General features: G+C 45.9%; 1 protein-coding gene across 8 annotated transcripts in view; it reads left to right on the forward strand.

Moving 5' to 3' along the window:
* POU2F1 (POU class 2 homeobox 1) overlaps positions 1 to 21,202 on the forward strand; it is a 668,152-nt gene that overhangs the window by 582,274 nt on the left and 64,676 nt on the right. For all 8 annotated transcript variants that reach the window (XM_085621115.1, XM_085621114.1, XM_085621116.1 and 5 more), the window contains one exon: positions 2,939 to 3,047. In XM_085621115.1, coding sequence (XP_085477241.1) covers positions 2,939 to 3,047 — 109 coding nt within the window. The remainder of the gene's footprint in view (positions 1 to 2,938; positions 3,048 to 21,202) is intronic.

Below are 21,202 nucleotides of genomic sequence, written 5' to 3' on the forward strand. Positions count from 1 at the left end.
TCGGAACGTCAATCGCTTCCTGTGGAAGGATAAGTTCAAGATGCTCACACTTGCTCAAGTCTTGTCTGCCGTAGACCCTCAAGACTGGATGGTAGCGTTGGACTTGCAGGACGCTTACTTTCATGTCCTGCTGGCCCACCGGCTTACATGTTGTTCACGGTAGGCCACGAGCGTTTTCAGTTCACCGTGCTCCCCTTTGGCCTTACCAGCGCCCCTCGGATGTTCACGAAAGTGATGGCGGTGGTCGCAGCTCATCTGGGCAGATCAGGGGTTCCGGTCTTCCCCTATCTCGACAACTGGTTGTTGAATGCGGGCTCGCCCCAGGCAGTCGTCCCCCCACCTCCAGACTACGGCCGACCTCCTGCATTTGCTGTGGTTATCCATCAACGTGCCGAAGTCGCATTTGATTCCCTCTCCGAAGCACCTCTTCATCGTAGCGGTTCTGGATTCGGCGCAGTTTTGGGTTTATCCTCCCAAGCAGCGAGTCTGGGATATTCGGGCTATGATTCTGATCTTTCAGCCTCTATCCCAGGTTTTAGTCAGGATGACCCTTCGGCTACTGGGCCTGATGGCCTCCTGAATCCTGTTGGTGGATCATGCCAGATGGCATATGCGGGCTCTGCAGTTGAACCTGAAGTTCCAGTGGGCATAGCATCAGGGCAACCTGTCCGATCACGTCCAGATCTCGGAGGGCACACACAACAATTGCAGTTGTAGCTCAAGAGTCGCTATTGGGTCATTTCTTCCCTCTGTCAAGGGGAGTGTAGTGCAGGTGTTCACAGACAACCCCACCGCCATGTGGTACTGCAACAAATAGGGCGCGGTAGGGTCGTGGACCGTATGTCAGGATGCTCTGCGTCTCTGGACATGGCTGGAACATCAGGGCATTTCCCTGGTGGTTCAACATCTGGCAGGTTCACTGAACACCAGGGCGGACAAACTCAGCCGCCAGTGCATGATGGATCACGAATGGCGTCTGCACCCGGACGTGGCGCAAGGTCTCTTTCAAAAGTGGGGAGATCCTTGGTTAGATCTATTCGCCACCGAAGAGAACGCGCAATGTCATCAGTTCTGCGTGTGGGAATTTCCAAGGCGGCACTCGCTAGGTGACGCTTTTCATCGCGAGTGGAGTTGCGGTCTACTATACGCCTTTCCGCCTATACCACTTCTACCCAGAATGCTAAAGAAGATCAAGCGCGACCGGGCCAAAGTCATTCTTGTGGGTCCGGACTGGGCTCGAAGAGTATGGTATCCCGAGCTACTCAGCATGGCTATCGATCCCCCGATCCGACTGCCTCTTCGGGAGAATCTTCTGTCGCAGCAACAGGGGACGGTCCTCCACCCGAACCTGTCCAGTCTCCACCTCCTTTCGTGGAGATTGAGCGGCGGCAGCTGACGTCTTTAGACCTGCCTCCCGAAGTTTGTGATGTAATCTTGGCAGCCAGGTATCCCTCCACTAAGACTGTATACCCCTGCCGGTGGAACCAGTTTATGGCATGGTGCACTGCAAAGGCTGTGGATCCCTTTTTTGCCCCTCTTTCAGAGGTCTTTTTATTCCTCCTTTCTTTGGCCCAGCAGAGCTCTGCTCTGGGCACTATAAAGAGCTATCTCTCGGCCATTTCAGCCTTTTTACGGCTTCCAGATCAGCCTTCCCTTTTCAAGTCCCTGGTTGTAAATAGATTCTTAAAAGGCATTACTCATCTTTACCCTCCTGTACTTTTAATAATGCCTCTGTGGGACTTGAACCTGGTTCTGACATATCTGATGTGTGCTCCCTTTGAGCCACTTCACAACTGTCCTCTTCGTCTTCTCACTTTAAAGACAGCTTTCCTGGTGAGTGAGCTCCAGGCACTTTCTTCACAGCCTCCTTGTATCTCTGCCATCCAGACAAAGTGGTTCTAAGGACTCGTCCATCTTTTCTGCCAAAGGTTGTCACCGCCTTTCATATCAGGCAGACCATCACTTTGCCCACCTTCTTTCCGCCTCTGCATCCCTCAAAAGAGGAAGAGAGGCTCCACCGTCTGGACCCAAAACGTGCGCTCTCATTCTACCTGAACCGCACACAACAGTTCCAGGTGGATGACCAGCTCTTTGTTGGCTACGTGGGCGCCAAGAAAGGTCGGGCTGTGCACAAGCGAACCATCTCTCGGTGGGTCGTTCTGTGTATAAAGGCTTGTTATTCTTTGGCTAAAAAGGAGCCTCCGGTGGGGCTGCGCGCCCATTCTACAAGGGCGACGGCAGGTTTATCAAGCATTATTGCCTGGACAGCCAAGTCCGGAGAGGAGGCGGCTTCTTTGGCCGTTCTGTTCTCCAGGATTTTCTGGTGTGATCTTGGATCGCAGACCCACCACCGGGCTTGGCATTGCTGGGGTATCTATTCTGAGGTAAGGAATCTATCACTATGTGTTTCTTTCAGATGCACAAGTTACTTACCTTCGGTAAAGATATATCTGTAAGAAACATTAGCAGTGATAGATTCCTCACCGCCCCACCCATCCTCCCCGTTCTGCGAGCTGATTTCTAGGGTTAAGGTCATCCCTTTCAGGGCCCTAGTCTCATGGCACCAGTGGTCAGTTTCTTCTATGGCTCTGCGTTCCTGGCGCGGAAAGTCGTGTACAGAACAGACGTCAGCGACGCGTGGGTGTGTCTATGTAGCTCCATCGACGTCATGTCAGTGCCGACGACGACGCACGCGGAGCTGCACAACGTCGCCTACCGATGCACAGGGGTACTGCTGACGAAAACTTTCCGGATCGAATCTGACGCCTGGAGGTAATTCTAAGGTAAGGAATCTATCACTACTAATGTTTCTTACAGATATATCATTACCGAAGGTAAGTAACTTGTGCTTTAATGACAGTCCATATCAACTGTGTGAACATGCTCGTGTCCTATAACTGAGTTGTTGAATATTCTGTATCCTTGAATTTCCCTATAGGTGGCCACCACACCAAGCCTTGTGACGAGTAGTGCGGCTACCACACTGACTGTAAACCCTGTGCTCCCTTTAACAAGTGCTGCTGCTATAACTAGTTTCTCGGTCCCAGGTAAGATCTACTAACTTTGTTCACATAGTCACCTAAGCAACTTTTCACCCTATGGTCCTTCTTATTCCTGAAAAAATATCATTTAGTAATTTGCTTTTTGCTTGTATAGAATGTTCAACATAGACAAAGAGATTTGTAACTAGTTTAACAATTTTTGCAGATTTTATATTTATAATTTTATTTCAGTTCAATTCTGACTCCTGTTTTCCTCCTATATCCTGGTTCGATAATTCCTCTTTCCAGTTAGTCGAGCTTACTAGGTGGGCAATTACTATACATATTCTAGGTAGGCGTTCTTTGGCCCATTCTCAAGACCTTCTCTTCTAAGGATAAACAGTCACGTCTAAAAGTAAGAATGAAAGTGACCTGACCTGGAAGACAGTGGAGGGTACGAAAATTCTTCCCGTCTCTTTTGAGGTGAGTGAAGATAAATACCATCCTGGCAACAATTGTCTTTCTAGCTAGAGACTAGGCAGTGCTTTTCTGAGGAATCCTTTACTGAAAAAGAATTGAGATTGATAATATTCACTCCAAAGTCAAACTCTCTTAAAAAAAAAAAAAAGTGTACAGTTTGGGTCCATCTTTCTAAAAGGGCACTTGGGGCTTCTTAAGAGAAGACTGTTCAATAAACAATACCGTACTCCTTTCCTTTCAGTTGATGCAAACTGATGAATGCATTAAACTGCAAGTTTTGATATCCTAATAAAATGTTTTACGACCTCTGGAAACTTTTTTCAGGAGTAATTTGGCAGCTAAGGTTTCCTGGACTCATACTCTTGTCAACTAAAGCTTTTTATCACAGGTCTCCAGGGGAGTAGCCTTACTGTATAGATAAAACTGATCACTGAGTACACCTCTTCAGAAGTTCTTGCAGGGTTGCGAAGTTCAAGACCTATTCAGTGAGGTGGTATCAGTTTAGAGATTGAATACTCAACAGTAAGTGGATGAGAAGTAAGAAATCACTGTTTCAGTTAGTAGTTTGATTTTTAGAAACTGGTCAGTATTTCTCTGGTTTCTTCAAGAATTCTTCATTTTATGATGTCTTCAAAGAAATCTCTCTTTCGACCTTGTGAATCTTGTGGGAAGCTCAGGCTGTTTTCAGAAGATCCCCACAAGAAGTGCATTTACTGCTTGTATCCTGACCACCAGGTGAGAGACAGCAAGATCTGCAGAACTTTCCCTCAAAAGACTCTGAGGGACAGAGAAGGGCGGCTACTTCTGTTGCTACAGAAGATTAAAGATCAGGACAATCCCTTATCTGAAGTTGGGAGTATTGCCTCTGTCCAGACTACTTCCTCTAGGAAGAGGACGGCTGACACGGATTTATCTTCTGGGGCTAAGGTGTCGAAAAAACAGCACACTTCTAAGAGTGCTGAGCTGCCTTCCACCTTCTAAGAGTAAAACTCTTGCTTCTACACCCCCGAGAAAGACTGTGAAGTCTCAGACTTCAAAACAAGTTTCTGACAGAGATTTACCTCAGAAACGGGGTCCCTTGTTGAAGGGCTTGACGACGATGTCTTCGTCAACGAAGCTTACCGTCGGCGCGATGACGACGTCGACTGCTACCTTCTCGCCGCAGATGATGTCGTCAGCATCATCGCCGTCGACGCTGGTATCCACCTCTGTGAAGCCAGTCTCGTCGACGGAGGTGAGATCTACCGTCGACGTTCCTTCGATGACAAAAATGAACAGAATCTCGTCGATGGCTGCCTTGTCAATCAACGGCTGCCTCGTCGACTGCTGCCTTGTCATCGAGGTTTGTCTCGTCGACTATCACATCGTCGTCCGCCTCGTCGACGCTACAACTGTCTTCATGCACTGCTCTTCAGGTTTGGTCTTCGTGTATGCCAACAAGAAGAGCCAAATTCATTTGGGTCGTAGGAATTGAATCCGGAGCTGAAGGAACAGTCTCCTGGCAGAATTCCTTTTCTTGATCCACATCCTGATATTTAATGAAGAACTCGGAAGGGCTTGCCCAACTGTTGCGATCAAGAAAGTATGTTTCAGTCCGGCAGTTCAAGTCACTCTTGGGGATGCTGTCATCCTGCATTCCCCTGGTCCCCAACTGCCGTCTCAAGATGAGACCTCTGCAAACAGTGGTTACAGGTTTCTGGATCCTTCGACGATCACATCCACATCACTTCTCGGATTCGGGAAGCCTTAAACTGGTGAACTTGCACTAAGAACGTGACAGCAGGCTGCTAATTTCTAGTGAAAGCTCCAAGTTTCGTCATCACCACGGACGCCTCCCTTGAAGGATGGGAAATCAATCTGCAAGGGCTCACCATCAGCAGCAAATGGGATGCTCAACAACGGACTTGGCATATCAACCTTTTAGAGTTGCTAGCTATCTTCCTGACCCTAAAGTCTTTTCGCACCATCATTCTCGGAGCATCGGTGTTGATCCGAACGGACAACACGACAAGTATGCATTACTTGAACAAACCAGGCGGGACAAGATCCGTTTTACTGTCTCAACAAGCCCAGCAAATTTGGGATTGGGCGATCTGACATTGGATAAGTCTAAGAGCAAAGCAATCCATATCCCGGGAGTTTCCAACGTCCTCGCGGATTCCCTCAGCAGGTCAACAGTTTCCAATCACGAGTGGGAGCTCCATCAACCAACTTTGGATCGTATTTTTCAGAAGTGGGGTCGACCCGATCTGGACTTGTTCGCGACCAGTCAGAACCGCAAATGCCCTTTCTTCGCAAGTTGGCTTCCCCACAAGGGATCGTGCGGGAATGCGTTTTCGATGAGTTGGTCGCGGATTTATGCCTACACTTTTCCACCGATACCGTTGGTTCCCAGGGTCCTCCGGAAAATGAAGAAAGAACCTTGTCGCCTAATACTCACATCTCCCAGGTGGCCTCGCCAGTTCTGGTTCACCGAACTTCTCCTTCTCTCCGAATGCGATCCCATTCAGTGGCAACCAATACCGAACCTTCTATCCATTCAGAAGGGACAGATCTGCCACCCGGATCCTGCATCTCTGCGCTTAGCGGACTGGCGCCTGAGCACCTTGAATTCGCTCACTTAAACATTCCTTCGGACTGTAGGGAAGTCTTGGCCAATGCTAGAGCGCCTTCCACAATAAAGACATACAGGTTCAAATGGAAACGATTTTGCCTGTGGTGTCAAGCCACCGTCATTCATCCAATCCATGCAAAACCGGAACAAATTTAGCCTTTCTTTTTGCGTTTGGCAAGATCAGGCCTTTCCCATTCTAGTCTTAAAGTATTTTTAGCTGCTATTTCAAGATTCCGACAGGATGGTTCCTACTCTCTATACTCCTCTAGAGTCATTCAGCAGTTCTTCAAAGGATTGTTTCACATGTTTCCTCCTATCCCCCGTCCACCTCCATCCTGGCATCTTAATGTTGTGCTCTTACAACTCATGCAACACCCCTTTAACCTATTCATAGGACAGATTTGAAGTTTCTTTCATGGAAAGTCTCTGCTGTTGGCTCTTGCGTCAGCTAGGCGGGTCAGTGATATTCAAGCCTTCACTATTAAACCGCCTTTCCTTCAGTTCACTAAGGACTCGGTAGTGCTACGCACTAACCCCGATTTTATGCCTAAAGTACCTCCGGACTTCCATCTCAACGAACCGGTCATTTTAAAGACTTTCTTCCCTAATCCTCAATCACCTGCGGAAAGGGCTTTACATACTCTTGATGTCAAGAGGTGTCTCAAATTCTATTTACAGAGGACATCTTCAATACGGAAATGTGATCAGCTATTTATAGCTTATGGAAAGATGCGTACAGGACACTAAATATCCAAACAGTCCATTGCTCGTTGGATTTCTGCTGCAATTTGTTTCTGTCATCTGCATGCAGGCAGACCATTACAGACAAGTCCGAGATCACATTCTACTAGAGCAATCTCTTCCTCTACCACTCTCTTTGCTGGTGTGCCTATTCATCAAATCTGCAGAGCTGCTACGTGGTCCAGCAGGCACACCTTTACCAAGCACTATTGTCTGGAACCTGCCAGCGATGCCTACAAGTCTGTGGGACAGGCGGTTCTCCGTAATCATTTTAAATAAGGTGAGCCTCTGTTCTTCCTCCTCCTCTTGCTATTTTCTGACATACAGATCTTCTATGATTGTTGGTGTATATATATGCGTAGATATATATATATATATTCACTGAAAAAACCATGGGTTTCACACACGTTATAGTTAGGAATTAGCATTTAAAAAACCTTAGAAATTCAATGAAAAAACCAAAGGTTTCACACATGTTATAGTTAGCTGGACATTTCACTCGTAAAAAACCATTGAAATTCCCCCGTTATAGTTAGTTCAGCTAACTATAACTCGCGCGCCCGCAATGCACTACTGATGACGTCACATATTACATCACTCATGACATGGTCAGTGACATCACTCATGACATCTCAAATGACATCACTGATGACATCATCCAGTGAATGTGTGTTTTTCTGAAAATTAAATATGTTTAATATATGTATATCTCAAGGTCGATGGAAGAATAAATGAGTATATAAGTGTCTAAATTGATGATTTGTTTTTGAAAAATTGATTGTATTACTGACTGATTAAGTGTATCTTTATGAATACATGGCTAAGTGAGTAATGTTTAAATGTGTAAATACCTGTATCAGTCTCTCACTTTGTATATAAGTGGCTGCATGGGTTGGTGAGTAGCTACATGAGTGTCTATATAGGTTATTAGTTGGTTTTTTGAGTATCAGTATGAGTGTCTGAGTGTCTTCATGGTTCGGTGGGGGTTATTACGTAGTGCATAGGTGCATGAATGAGTGACTCACTGTTTGTATGTGTTGAAGACAGCATGTGTGCAGGACCGTATGGGTGGATGAGTGTGTGTATGGGTGTGTTAGTGAGTGAATGACTGTCTCAATAGTGTCTTTATGAGTAACTACATATGTTTTAAACTAGTATATGTGAGTATTGGTGTTTATAAGTGAGTATATGTGAGAGTGAGAGATTGGTAGACTTCCTGTATGAATAAGTATGTGTTTCTATAAGTGATTGTTTAAAAGACTAAGTATGTGTAAGTTTCTGTAAAAGTAAGTGTGGTGGTGTGTGTATAACTGTATATGCAAGTAAATGGATGTTTGATTCTTTATTAGCATGAGTGACTATGTGTGAGTAACTCTATGAATGAGTGGCATTGTGTTACAGGATGTTTAGGTGTATGAGTACATATGATGTGTGAGTACATGTATGAGTGACTGTATAGGATTGTTGGTGGATGAGTGGATGTGTATGTGGATCTTAGAATTACTGAATAGGTTGTTGTAACTGTTATTGGTATGTCCATTTTTTTGAAAATGTCAGTCTCTATTTTTAAATGTGTGTATCAAAGGTTATATTAGGGTGAGAGGAGGTCTACCACTCTGTCACAAGGATAATGTCATCAGTGATGTCATTTGAGATGTCATCAGTGATGTCATGAGTGATGTCACTGACCATGTCATGAGTGATGTAATATGTGACGTCATCAGTAGTGCATTGCGGGCGAGCGAGTTATAGTTAGCTGAACTAACTATAACGGGGGAAATTCAATGGTTTTTTAAGAGTGAAATGTCCAGCTAACTATAACGTGTGAAACCTTTGGTTTTTTCATTGAATTTCTAAGGTTTTTTAAATGCTAATTCCTAACTATAACGAGTGTGAAACCCATGGTTTTTTCAGTGAATTTGCAAGGTTTTTTAAATGCTAATTTCTAACTATAACGTGAGTGAAACCCATGTTTTTTTCAGTGAATTTGCAAGGTTTTTTAAATGCTAATTTTTTTTTTTCTTCTTTTTTTTTTACATATTTTTATTTTAATTGTCTATCCTTTTTTAAAGACTATGGTTAAATTTTAAAAATTCTACAATATGTTTTTATTTTACAATTTTTTAAAATAAACAGGTAAAATGTATTAGCAATACATTTTTTTTTTTTTTTTTTTTTACCGTGCGCGTACGGTAAGCGCACGTCTTGCTGTAATTACGTTAGATTTCTACGCTGTTTGCGTTCATTTACGCAATTTGCGTAGATGCACGTCACGCGCGCATAGCGCGTAACGCGTACGCTGCACGCGCACGTTACGCGGAAGTGAAGGGGCGTGCCTGTTTTGCGCAGGCGCGTGTCTTTTTTACGCGCATGCGTACTTTTGCCGTAAGCGTACCGTAAGCGTACGGTAGGTCATGTGATCATGAAACACAACTTTTGATTGGTTGAAACTACTTTCAGTTCTAGAACTCTCCTACACCACACCCATTCCCCTCATTTCTGCTTGTGATCCCTTAGGAGAAGGAGCTGGGTTGTCTTTGTGATACGATGGCAGAACAGCAGAGCTCTTCTGAGAGTGAGGCTAGCAGCACTACCTTGAGGCAGAGAGCGAGGAAACAAAAGACCTCTTACATATGGGAGTATTTTACTTTTCCAGAAGGCCAGCAAAAGGTAAATGCACCCTTAGTGACTTGTAAGCTGTGTAAGCGTGTACTTTCAAGAGGGAATCCCGACAGGAAGTATTCCTTTGGGAATCACACCATGATGAGACACCTTAAGGATGTACACAGAAGGACACATGCTCGACTTACTGAAGGTAACCCTTCAGTAAATCAACCAAGCACATCCACAGCAGCTCAGCCTGGACCATCATCTGCAGTGCTGAGTCCTTCTTCTGCAGGTCAGGTGAGCCCTTCATCTGTGGTGGGAGCATTTCCTTTTTCTGGTCCTCTGGAAATTAACCCTCGGTTTGCGAGGGTTGAAGTACGGTGCGCCACTTGTCATGATCTAATTAGTTATAGGGAGACCAGTATTTCCCTAGTGAACAATAAAATAGATCAGCACACTTGTCGTACCATCTAATATTCCCAATCTTTCTTTCCTCTGTCCCTGCATGAACACAACAGCACTTTTAAGAGCCAACCTTACCTTTCATCTTTTTTTTATATATGTTTTTAAAAACTTTTTTTATTTTTTTTTTACCGTACGCGTACGGTACGCGTAATTTTTTTTTTTTTTTTTTTTTAAAAACACTAAAAATCAATTATCACATTACAAGGTCCTTGAGAGACTACAATTAAAAACTGAAAATGTGATTGTAGAGAAGTGGAAAAAAGGGACCATGATATTATTGACTTACCATACCCACTCAAAAAAATATTTATTCATTTAAATTTCTTTTTAATTGCTTTAAAAATGGTTCTAGTTTTCGAAAATTTTCTATCTCAATCTGAAAAAAAAGAAAAAAGTATTAATATTTAATAAAACATTTTATAATACAGTACACATATTTACATATTTTTCAACCAGCCTTAGTGATGCTGAATGTATTTGCATAACTGACTGAAACCTCAAACCCCACTCGCTTGTGAATACTGTGCATGATTCCACAGGATAAGCAGCTGGGTGTGTACTAAGAGTCTGCTTCTGCACCAAAAAATGGCTCCCCCTTTCCATCTAATGCAACTGTGAAATCACCAGAGCAATACGCAATAAATCTCTGCCTGTAATTCCTATTTGCACACAGAGTCATGTTTTCACATTCGGCCCTTAAACGAAATTTCTTTGCCAATTTGAAAGCACACTTACTACTCTTTTTTTTGGCAAGTGATAATCACTTTTACAGACTGACACATTATGAATCCACTTTTCAGATTTTTTAAAAAGCACATGTCCAAACTGCTTTTTCAGACCAGCACCATTTGTAACCTGGGTGACTGCCTACACTCCAGCAAGGGCAACCAGCCTTAGTGATGCTGAATGTATTTGCATTACTGACTGAAACCTCAAACCCCACTCGCTTGTGAATACTGTGCATGATTCCACATGGTAAGCAGCTGGGTGTGTGCTAAGAGTCTGCTTCTGCACCAAAAAATGGCTCCCCCTTTCCTTCTAATGCAACTGTGAAATCACCAGAGCAATACGCAATAAATCTCTGCCTGTAATTCCTTTTTGCACACAGAGTCATGTTTTCATATTAGTCACAAAACGAAATTTCTTTGCCAATTTGAAAGCACACTTACTACTCTTTTTTTTGGCAAGTGATAATCACTTTTACAGACTGACACATTATGAATCCACTTTTCAGATTCTTAAAAAAGCACATGTCCAAACTGCTTTTTCAGACCAGCACCATTTGTAACCTGGGTGACTGCCTACACTCCAGCAAGGGCAACCAGCCTTAGTGATGCTGAATGTATTTGCATTACTGAGTCCAACCTCAAACCCTTAAACTATTCTTTTTTTATACCAGTACACCTTAATTTATCGTGAAAACATAGTCCATATTATTTTACATGTTCCTCACATTTAAATTTCTCCCAAAACAGAAAATAATAAACACAACTTCAACAAAAAAAATTGCATTTCTATTATTCATTTCTTAATTTACCATATACATCCCCTCTCAAACTCTAAACTCACCTTTAAAATTAGTTAGTTGTGAAAGAAATGTGGCACTCAAACAGCAGATTATCAGAGCCAGGATCTCTGTTCTTTACACCTCTCTCCTCTCAGCAGAACCAGATAATGGCAAACTTTCCCTCTCTTTTTCCACATATATACATGTTAATTTGAAATCTCAGTGCTTCCCCCTTTTTTTCAAATGTAATCACACATTTCTATTGGTTGAAAACCAACCCTTTTCCAAAAGTACCCTTCCCCCAACTTGACTTCTGCCTAGTACCCTTCCCCCAACTTGACTTCTGCCTGCTACCATAGCAACAGCTCATGGAACACTGCTGTGTGGAGTTAGGTCAGAAGTTCGCCAAACAATGTTTCAATTCCACAGAGCAAGAGTGCTTGACTTTTCTAACCTAACAGCAAATCCATAGTACTGTTCTTTGGTAACACATTTTTCTGTACCAATACAAAACATGCTTCTATAAATTTACACATACAGCCTAGTTTTTAGTGTAGAATGGTATGAAACAGCCAATCAGTTCTTTTTTAAAAAAAAAAATATGTATGCCTCCATTTCCAAACTGTCTTTCATTTCTTTTTACCATTCTACTGAAATACACCTCCTGAGTGCATCCAGATCTCCTTTGAAGATGTTCACAGTGTGGATTGTAGGGCACAGCTATGTCTTCTGGAGTGAAAAGTTTGCAGAGAAAACAGGTATGGTGAGAGACCTTGCTTTGCCAAATGTAGACATTAAATGGATTGGTCAGAGAGGGTTAAAGTGGCACCAATTGATGCCATTGGTGAAATCCTTCATGCAAAACCAACACCCTGACCTCATAATAGTGCACTGTGGTGGCAATGACCTAGGCACTTTGACTGGGGTAGGTCTGGAAATGCTTATGAAGGACACCTTTGCACAACTGTTTTCACTTTTCCCTAAAACTGCCTTTGTGTTTTCTAACATATGCCAAAGGCACAAATGGAACTGGTCCAATCATTTCTGTCCGCAGATTGACAAAGCAAGAAAGCACGTCAACAAATCTGTTTCTGCTTTCCTCCGTGACTATGGTATGGGTTCCATTTACCACAACAACTTGCGTTACGACATGCAAGACATTTATAGAGGAGATGGTGTGCACTTCAATGATGAAGGGAACAGAGTCTTCCTCTTGAACCTTAGACTCTGCATCGGTACTTACTTGTAGGTACCACTTAAAAATCACTTCATAAACACAACGGCTCTTTTTAGAGCCCCCTAACATCTAAACACTTAAATCTGCATTTCATTTCTTTCTTTTTTTTTTTTTTTACCGTACGCTTACCGTACGCGTACCCCGCAATTTTTTTTAAAATCAATAAATGTTTTCTTTGTACTTTTCTGTCCTTCTTTGACCCCCTTACAAATGTTAGGGGGTCTGTAACTCTCCTCCTTGCCCCCTTTTCTTGTTATCACTCTTTTTTTTTCTGAGTGAAACACACGAAATGGCGGCCGCCGCTTCCTGGTTTCGGCCGATTCGAATGTTTACTAAGATCTAAGAGCCAATAACATTTCATTTTTTTTTTTTTATTTTTTTTTTACCGTACGCTTACCGTACGCGTACCCCGCGATTTTTTTAAAAATCAATAAATGTTTTCTTTGTACTTTACTGTCCTTCTTTGACCCCCTTACAAATGTTAGGGGGTCTGTAACTCTCCTCCTTGCCCCCTTTTCTTGTTATCACTCTTTTTTTTCTGAGTGAAACACACGAAATGGCGGCCGCCGCTTCCTGGTTTCGGCCGATTCGATTGTTTACTAAGATCTAAGAGCCAATCAGAATATTGCTCGCGCACGCCACCGTACGCGTACGGTAAGCGTACGGTAAGCGCACTGTAAGCTGGCTCAGATATATATATTGATTTAAAGGCTATTTTCTCAGAATCTACTGAACAGATTTACACCAAACCTACAAAAGGCACTTCCTTGACCTGAGGACTACCTCTCTGCCAAATTTCTAGTAATTCTGTTCAGCCGTTCGGGCTGTAGCTCTGTCTAAAGGTCCTATGGAAAAATGCATGGGAAAAACGCGTTTTGGGACCCCCCTTTTATCTCAGCCCCCGCTTGACGAATCCCCCCGAGACTTTCAGGGAAGGAGCGGAGCGTAGCGCCCCACCTATTTTGAAAAATTCGCGAGGATTCGTCGACCGGCGCCAAAGTTATTCAAAATAGAATGTTGCTGATTTCCTATGGAAACGTGGTCCTAACTATAACTACCTACTGGCGACCGCCAGTAGGTAATATATATATATATATATATATATATATATATATATATATATATATGTATTCTATATGTCTGCATCTATGTATAGAAATATCTATATTTGTGATTACATATTGCCTGTGATATGCTTATGTTGTGATGATAATATCACTAGTACTCTTATGGAGTTACTGCTCTCTACTCTGATTCAGGCATGTGAATCTATAAAAGATACCCCAATACTGGAGAAGAACAAAAGTTACTTACCGGTAATCTGTGGTTCTCCAGTATTAGTATCTTGCATAGATTCACATGCGACCCGCCCACCTCCCCTCAGAGGCTCTTCTATGCTCTTTTCATTCTGGATAACACTTGTGCGAGAAAATCGGAGAGCCTGAGCCTCTGAGGAGAACATTCTGGGTGGTGCTGTCGCCTGATTGGCTGTAGTTTGGACTATATATAATGACTTGGACGAGTCATGAAAGTGGAGGATTTTTTCCTTTTGATTTCTGGCTACTTTACTTCCTGGTTCTAGGTTACCTATGATATGGTTTCTATATACATATATATTGCTATTTTTATGTACCGTGGGACTCCCACTCCGACGACGGGGAATGATTCAGGCATGTGAATCTATGAAAGATACCAATACTGGAGAACCACAGATTACAGGCAAGTAACTTTTGGTTCGAGGCATGTGGGCTGCTGAATTCATATCTGTGCATAGATCGCCGCCTAGTGTTGGGTCCGGATGTTTGCACGTTGTTGTCTTGGAAGAGTCTTCGAAGTATCCTGAGATAGGTGACTCCTCCCCTGGACCACAGTGCGCATGGGCATCCTCTCCATCCTCAGATTGTTTTTTTCCGCCATTGGGTTCGGATGTGCTTATCTTGACTCAAGTTAGGAAAATTTAGTTTTCAGGCCAAAAGGCCTTTAGTTTTCGTCGGTACTGTTCCCGATCGGTATCGACAGTTTACTAGCTAGTTTAGCGACTTTAACAACTTTTTCGGATCCATTATATCCGACCATCGACCCTACATCGACGATGGAATCGAGGACCCCATTCAAGCGGTGTCCTGTTTGCCACGCCAAATATCCCCATATCGACGTCCACCCGGTGTGTAACAAATGCCTCTCACCGGATCACGACGAATCGAAATGTATGGCCTGTGCCCGATTCAGATCCAAGAAGACTCTCCGGAATCGACGAGCCGCGAGACTTGAAGCGCAGCAGGCGGCACCGGCCCCGACCAACATCTTCAGCACCGAGGACGAAGATGTTGAAAGCGTGGAAAACATACCCTCCAGCCCCGCTTCCGAACACGGTTCCAGGTCGGAAGACGTGGATGAAGAGCTTTTTCACTGGGAAGAAGCCGACGATGAGGTAGGAGACTACGATGAGGCCTTAGGGGCCGAAGAAGGTAGCTCTGGTGACGAGCAGGGCCTACCCCTCCAAATGGAGGATATCCCAGAGCGTCAGTCTACGGCTCCGGTCGAGGGATCGCCTTCGGGCCTTACCCAAGATCAATCCCGCAGTTCTTCGGCCCCGCCCTCTGGCCCGGCCTCGGACAACCAGCGAGAGCCATTATTACCCAAAAAGACTGGTTTCCCTTCCACGAAACTGAAACCAATCGTCGCACCGGTTCCACAGAAACCGAAAGTGAAAATAACACTGGTCGGCTCGAGGACCACCACACCTTCGACGCCAGCCAAAACCGTCGGCTCCGACCGCACCAAAAGGGACTTCGGTGCCGAACTCGCTGCAGCCGATGTCGGCGCCGACCCAAACAGAAAGGCCATCGGTACCGCCATAGCGCCTCGGACCCCGGCACCGAAACAATCGGCACCGACCACCAAGGTTAAAATGGCGCTGCATCGCAATCCACATCGAAAGCAGCGACTACGGTTCAATCATCGACGCCGTCGACGGCTACTACCTCTCCTCGGCTCGATGACCCTGTGGCTCCGAAGAAGTCCACACCTACCTCTACAGAACCACTCGGCGCCAAAGAACCGTCGGCGTTCCAGGTGCGACAAGTTGCAGCGTCCTTGCAACGCATCAGAGAAAAGGCAGCCCTCCAGGCCACGTCGGGCTCCGAGCCGAAAAAGGCTCAAAAGGCACCTTCGGCACCGACCAACATCACCTTTGGCTTGCCGCCATCCACGGCGCCGAAACTGTTCCACATCAGAACACGTGTCACCCAGACAAGGTCCCCATCTATTGAACGCTCTCCTACTGGGACATCACCGTCCCACTTCATCGACGCCGACACCGGCAGGCTCATGCTCCGAAAGCGGAAGATCACTTCCGAGCAGGCTTTGGACTCTTACAGGATCCCGCTAAAGCAGAAACTGCCGGCGGAATCGGAACCGGTTCTTTATGAACGCCTCCATACCTCTTACCCAGAACCACAGTCCTTCTCTCCCACGCACTCCAACACGGATGCAGGAGAGGACTATATGGGTGACGACACCACCTACCCCAGGGATATAGACCCTGAAGGCCAGCAGGACCCTGATCAAGTTTGGGATGACCCTGTAGACCCAGGTGCCGCTCTGGATACACAGGACACGCAGCTTTATGGCGCAAAAACGTCTCCCACAGAGGACACTGCTGCATTCAACGCCCTCATTGAACGTGCCGCAGCCAATCATGGAGTGCAACTCCACTCAGACACAATCGAGGACGATTTCTTGGTGGACACTTTCGCATCCTCAGAGAGGACTGTAAAGACTCTGCCCATGTTGAAAGGTGTCCTCAAGCCAGCAAAGGACATTTTCAAAGAAACCACCAGGGCACGGGTAATAAACCCCAGGATCGAGAAAAAATACAAGCCCGCACCTGGGGACCCTACGTACATTAGAGGCCAGTTACCTCTGGACTCCATCGTAGTTGCTAATGCTCGCAAACTGGCACACTCGCAGACAACTGGTGATGCTCCTCCCCCGGACAAAGAGTCCAAGGTGCTAGAGACCTCCGGCAAAAGGATTGCAGCCCAGGCGGCAAACATATGGCGCATTGCCAATACACAGGCGCTCCTAGCTCGCTACGATCGCTCACACTATGACACGTTAGAGACCCTACTCCAACATCTCCCAGACGAGTACAAAGAGGCAGCGGAGCTCCTCATCAGGGAGGGACAACTTCTCACAAACGCATCCATTAAGTGTGCACTGGATGCCGCCGACACAGCTGCGAGAGCAATAAACACCAGCGTCATGCTAAGACGACACGCCTGGTTACGAATCTCCGGGTTCAAACCTGAGGTTCAAAATAACATCCTCAATCAGCCTGTCAACCCCGACTTCTTATTCGGACCAGAGGTTGACACCACCCTAGAAAAGATAAAAAAAGACACAGACACAGACACTGCAAAGTCAATGGGGGCTCTGCAAACGCAGACATTTCGTAGTGGCTCCTTTCGTCGCCCCGGAAATAGAGGAGCAGGTAGAGGACAGGGGTCACAGCAAACCTACAATAAAGGGGGCACACAAAGTACCTATGATAAAAACACCTGAGGTGGATATCGTGGCTCCAGCACAAAGGGCAGAGGACGCGGTTACGGCAATACCAGGTCCTCCCCCAAAAACAAACAGTGACGCCCTCTCCCTTCCCCCCGACCACATAACACCTGTCGGGGGAAGACTCCAACGGTTCCTGTCCACGTGGACTACCATCACCACGGACAGGTGGGTCAAAGATGTTATCCAACACGGTTACTGCCTCGAACTAACCTCCACTCCACCCACAATACCGCCAAAGCACCGTCCTATGTCCTCAGAGCACTTAGCGTTATTACAGCAGGAAGTGCTAAGTATGCTGCAAAAAGGCGCAATAGAGGTCGTGCCCGTCCACCAGCAGGGGACAGGGGTGTACTCTCTACTTCTTAATACCAAAAAAGGACGGGTCACTCAGACCTATACTAGACCTGAGACCCCTCAACCACTACATTCTCTCAGAGCATTTCCACATGCTCACCCTACAGCAGGTTCTCCCGCTGCTCAGACCGGGAGACTTCCTAGCCACGCTAGACCTCAAAGATGCGTACTTCCACATACCCATACACCCGTCACACAGAAAATATCTCAGGTTCACTATTCAGGGGCAGCACTACCAATTCAAAGTCCTTCCCTTCGGCGTGACAACAGCACCCAGAGTTTTCACAAAGTGCCTAGCTACTGTGGCCGCACACCTACGAAGGCAACACATACACGTCTACCCTTACCTGGACGACTGGCTTGTTCAGGCAAAGTCAGCCCAGCAGTGTGCCAGCCACATGTCCCGCACCATTCACCTTCTTCACAGTCTGGGATTCTCACTAAATTACCCGAAATCACATCTCCAACCCGCACACGTACAACAGTACCTAGGTGCGACCATAGACACTCTGGCAGCCACAGCTCAGCCAAATCTAGTGAGAATCAACAGCATGCAAATGCTGATCTCAAAGTTCAAACCCCAACACTCCCTTCCTGCGCGAGTGTTCTACAGTTGATAGGCATGATGGCCTCCTGCATTTTCATAGTCCCGTACGCGAGACTACATATGCGTCCGCTTCAGGAGTGCTTGGCACGTCAATGGAATCAGGCTCAAGGGCAACTAAAAGACCTAGTGTTGGTGAGCGGTCGGGCATACAACTCTCTGCATTGGTGGAATCAACAAAACCTTTGCAAGGGCCGACCGTTCCAAGAGCCTGTTCCACAAATAATACTGACAGCGGACGCGTCTCTCCAGGGATGGGAAGCTCATGTACTCAATTACACGGTGCAGGGACTATGGACAATACAACAAAAGAAGATGCACATCAACCTTCTCGAACTGATGGCAATCTTCCTGGCAATGAAAGCCTTCAAGGTACACTTGTGCAACAAAGTCGTGTTGATCCGGACGGACAACATAACTGCCATGTACTACATACAGAAGCAGGGAGGAACGCACTCTCCACAGTTGTCTCATCTGGCTCAGAGCATGTGGAAGTGGGCCATTCAGAGGAACATATTCCTCATGGCGGAACACCTCCCCGGCAAGGACAACCAGATGGCGGATCTGCTCAGCAGACACAGCCACCAGATGCACGAGTGGGAGCTACACTCGTCAGTACTCCAACCGTACTTCCAACAGTGGGGTCATCCAGAGATAGACCTATTCGCGACAAGCGAAAACGCAAAATGCCAAGCTTTGCCGCCAGGTTCCCACATCCACAGTCGCAGGGCAATGCGATATGGATGAACTGGTCCGGCAGATTTGCGTACGCTTTTCCCCCAGCGCTGTTGATACCGCTGGTGGCACGCAAACTGCGACAACACTCACTGACACTCATCCTGGTTGCTCCCACATGGGCACGCCAACCATGGTACACCACCTTTCTGGAACTTTCCGTGGTGCCGCACCAAAGGCTGCGGATCAAACCCGCGCATTTGACGCAGAACCATGGAGAAATTCAGCACCCAGATCCGCAACAGCTGAACCTGGCGATCTGGCTCCTGAAGTCTTAGAGTTTGGCTACCTAAACCTGCCACCTGACTGTATGGAGATCATTAAGGAAGCTAGGAGACCCACTACCAGAGCTTGCTATGCAGCCAAATGGAAAAGGTTTGTCATTTATTGTAATAACAATGACATTAACCCGCTAGACGCATCCATTCAAAACATAATCTGTTACCTCTTACACCTATACCGATGCAATCTGGCGTACACCTCAATACGTATCCATTTAACCGCAGTAGCAGCCTATCTCCAAAACAGGCAGCACCTCTCTTTATTCAGAGTGCCTGCCATCAAAGCCTTCTTGGAGGGACTTAAACGAGTAATTCCCCCAAGACACCCACCAGCGCCAGTGTGGAACCTCAACTTGGTCCTCACCAGACTGATGGGCCCACCCTTCGAACCTCTCCACTCATGTGAGATTCAATTCCTCACCTGGAAAGTAGCTTTCCTAGTGGCAATCACTTCGTTAAGAAGAGTTAGTGAACTCCAGGCACTAACCATTCAAGAGCCATTCATACAGGTTCACGCAAACAGGGTCGTACTACGTACCAACCCAAAATTCATGCCTAAAGTAATATCGCAGTTCCACATGAATCAAACGATTGAACTGCCTGTTTTCTTTCAGAATCCACAAAATGTCGCTGAAAGAATGCTCCACACACTAGACGTCAAAAGAGCCCTCATGTACTATATTGACAGAACCAAAGGCTTTAGGAAGACAAAACAACTTTTCGTTGCCTTTTCCCCACAACACAAAGGCAACGCCATCTCCAAAGCAGGTATAGCCAGATGGATCGTTAAATGTATTCAAATTTGCTATCAAAAGGCTAAACGCACATTAACGATTCCCCCACGAGCCCACTCAACGCTTAAGTTAGGGGCCTCTATGGCTTTCCTGGGAAACATTCCTTTACATGATATATGTAGAGCAGCCACATGGTCCACTATACATACATTTACCAAACACTATTGTGTAGATGTACACTCAAAACAGCAGGCAGCTGTAGGACAGGCTGTTCTCAAAACTCTTTTTCAGACGGCTGCAGCTGGCACTGGTGGCCGCCGCTAATGGGAGGTACTGCTATATATTCTATGCACAGATATGAATTCAGCAGCCCACATGCCTCGAACTGAATATGCTACTTACCAGTATGCATCTGTTCTTGGCATGTAGGGCTGCTGACATTCATATCGCCCACCCTCCTCCCCGGCGCCTGTAGCAGCTGCAGCTCTCAGAATTACTGTATAGCATGGTCATCACTTTCTGTATCTACTCAATCACTGCCACAATGGCGAAAAACAATCTGAGGATGGAGAGGATGCCCATGCGCACTGTGGTCCAGGGGAGGAGTCACCTATCTCAGGATACTTCGAAGACTCTTCCAGGACAACAACGTGCAAACATCCGGACCCAACACTAGGCGGCGATCTATGCACAGATATGAATGTCAGCAGCCCTACATGCCAAGAACAGATGCATACTGGTAAGGTGCATATTCATTCTTACCCCCAAATGGCACACCGCTGGCCCACCTGTAAGTCCCTTGTAATAGGTACCTCTGGTACCAAGGGTCTTGTGACCAGGGAGGGCCTCTGTGGGCTGCAGCATGCATTATGCCACCACCGGAGGCCCCTATCCTTAACACTAACACACTGCCAGAGCAGGCTGCATGTTTTGGTGTAGACCAAACTGAAGAGTTGACATGGCACACATCCCTGCATGCCATGTCCATCAACACTACCTGTGGCATGGGTAAGTCACCCCCCTAGCAGGCCTTACAGCCCTTAAGGCAGTGTGCACCATACCACAAGTGAGGGCATATCTGCATGAATAATATAATCCTACAGTGCCTGTGCCATTCACATGCACTGTAAGTGCAGTAGAGCCATTTTCAGTACATGGGCTGGGAGTTTGTCAACATGAACTCCACAGCTTTACGATGGCTTTACTGAAGTCTGGGAAGTTTGCTATCAAATTTCCCATCACAGTATACCCCCACTGATGTCAGTGTTGGATTTAATGAAATGTGCACAC

This window comes from Triturus cristatus, chromosome 8 (genome assembly GCF_964204655.1).
Source record: "Triturus cristatus chromosome 8, aTriCri1.1, whole genome shotgun sequence".
Lineage (NCBI taxonomy): Eukaryota > Metazoa > Chordata > Amphibia > Caudata > Salamandridae > Triturus > Triturus cristatus.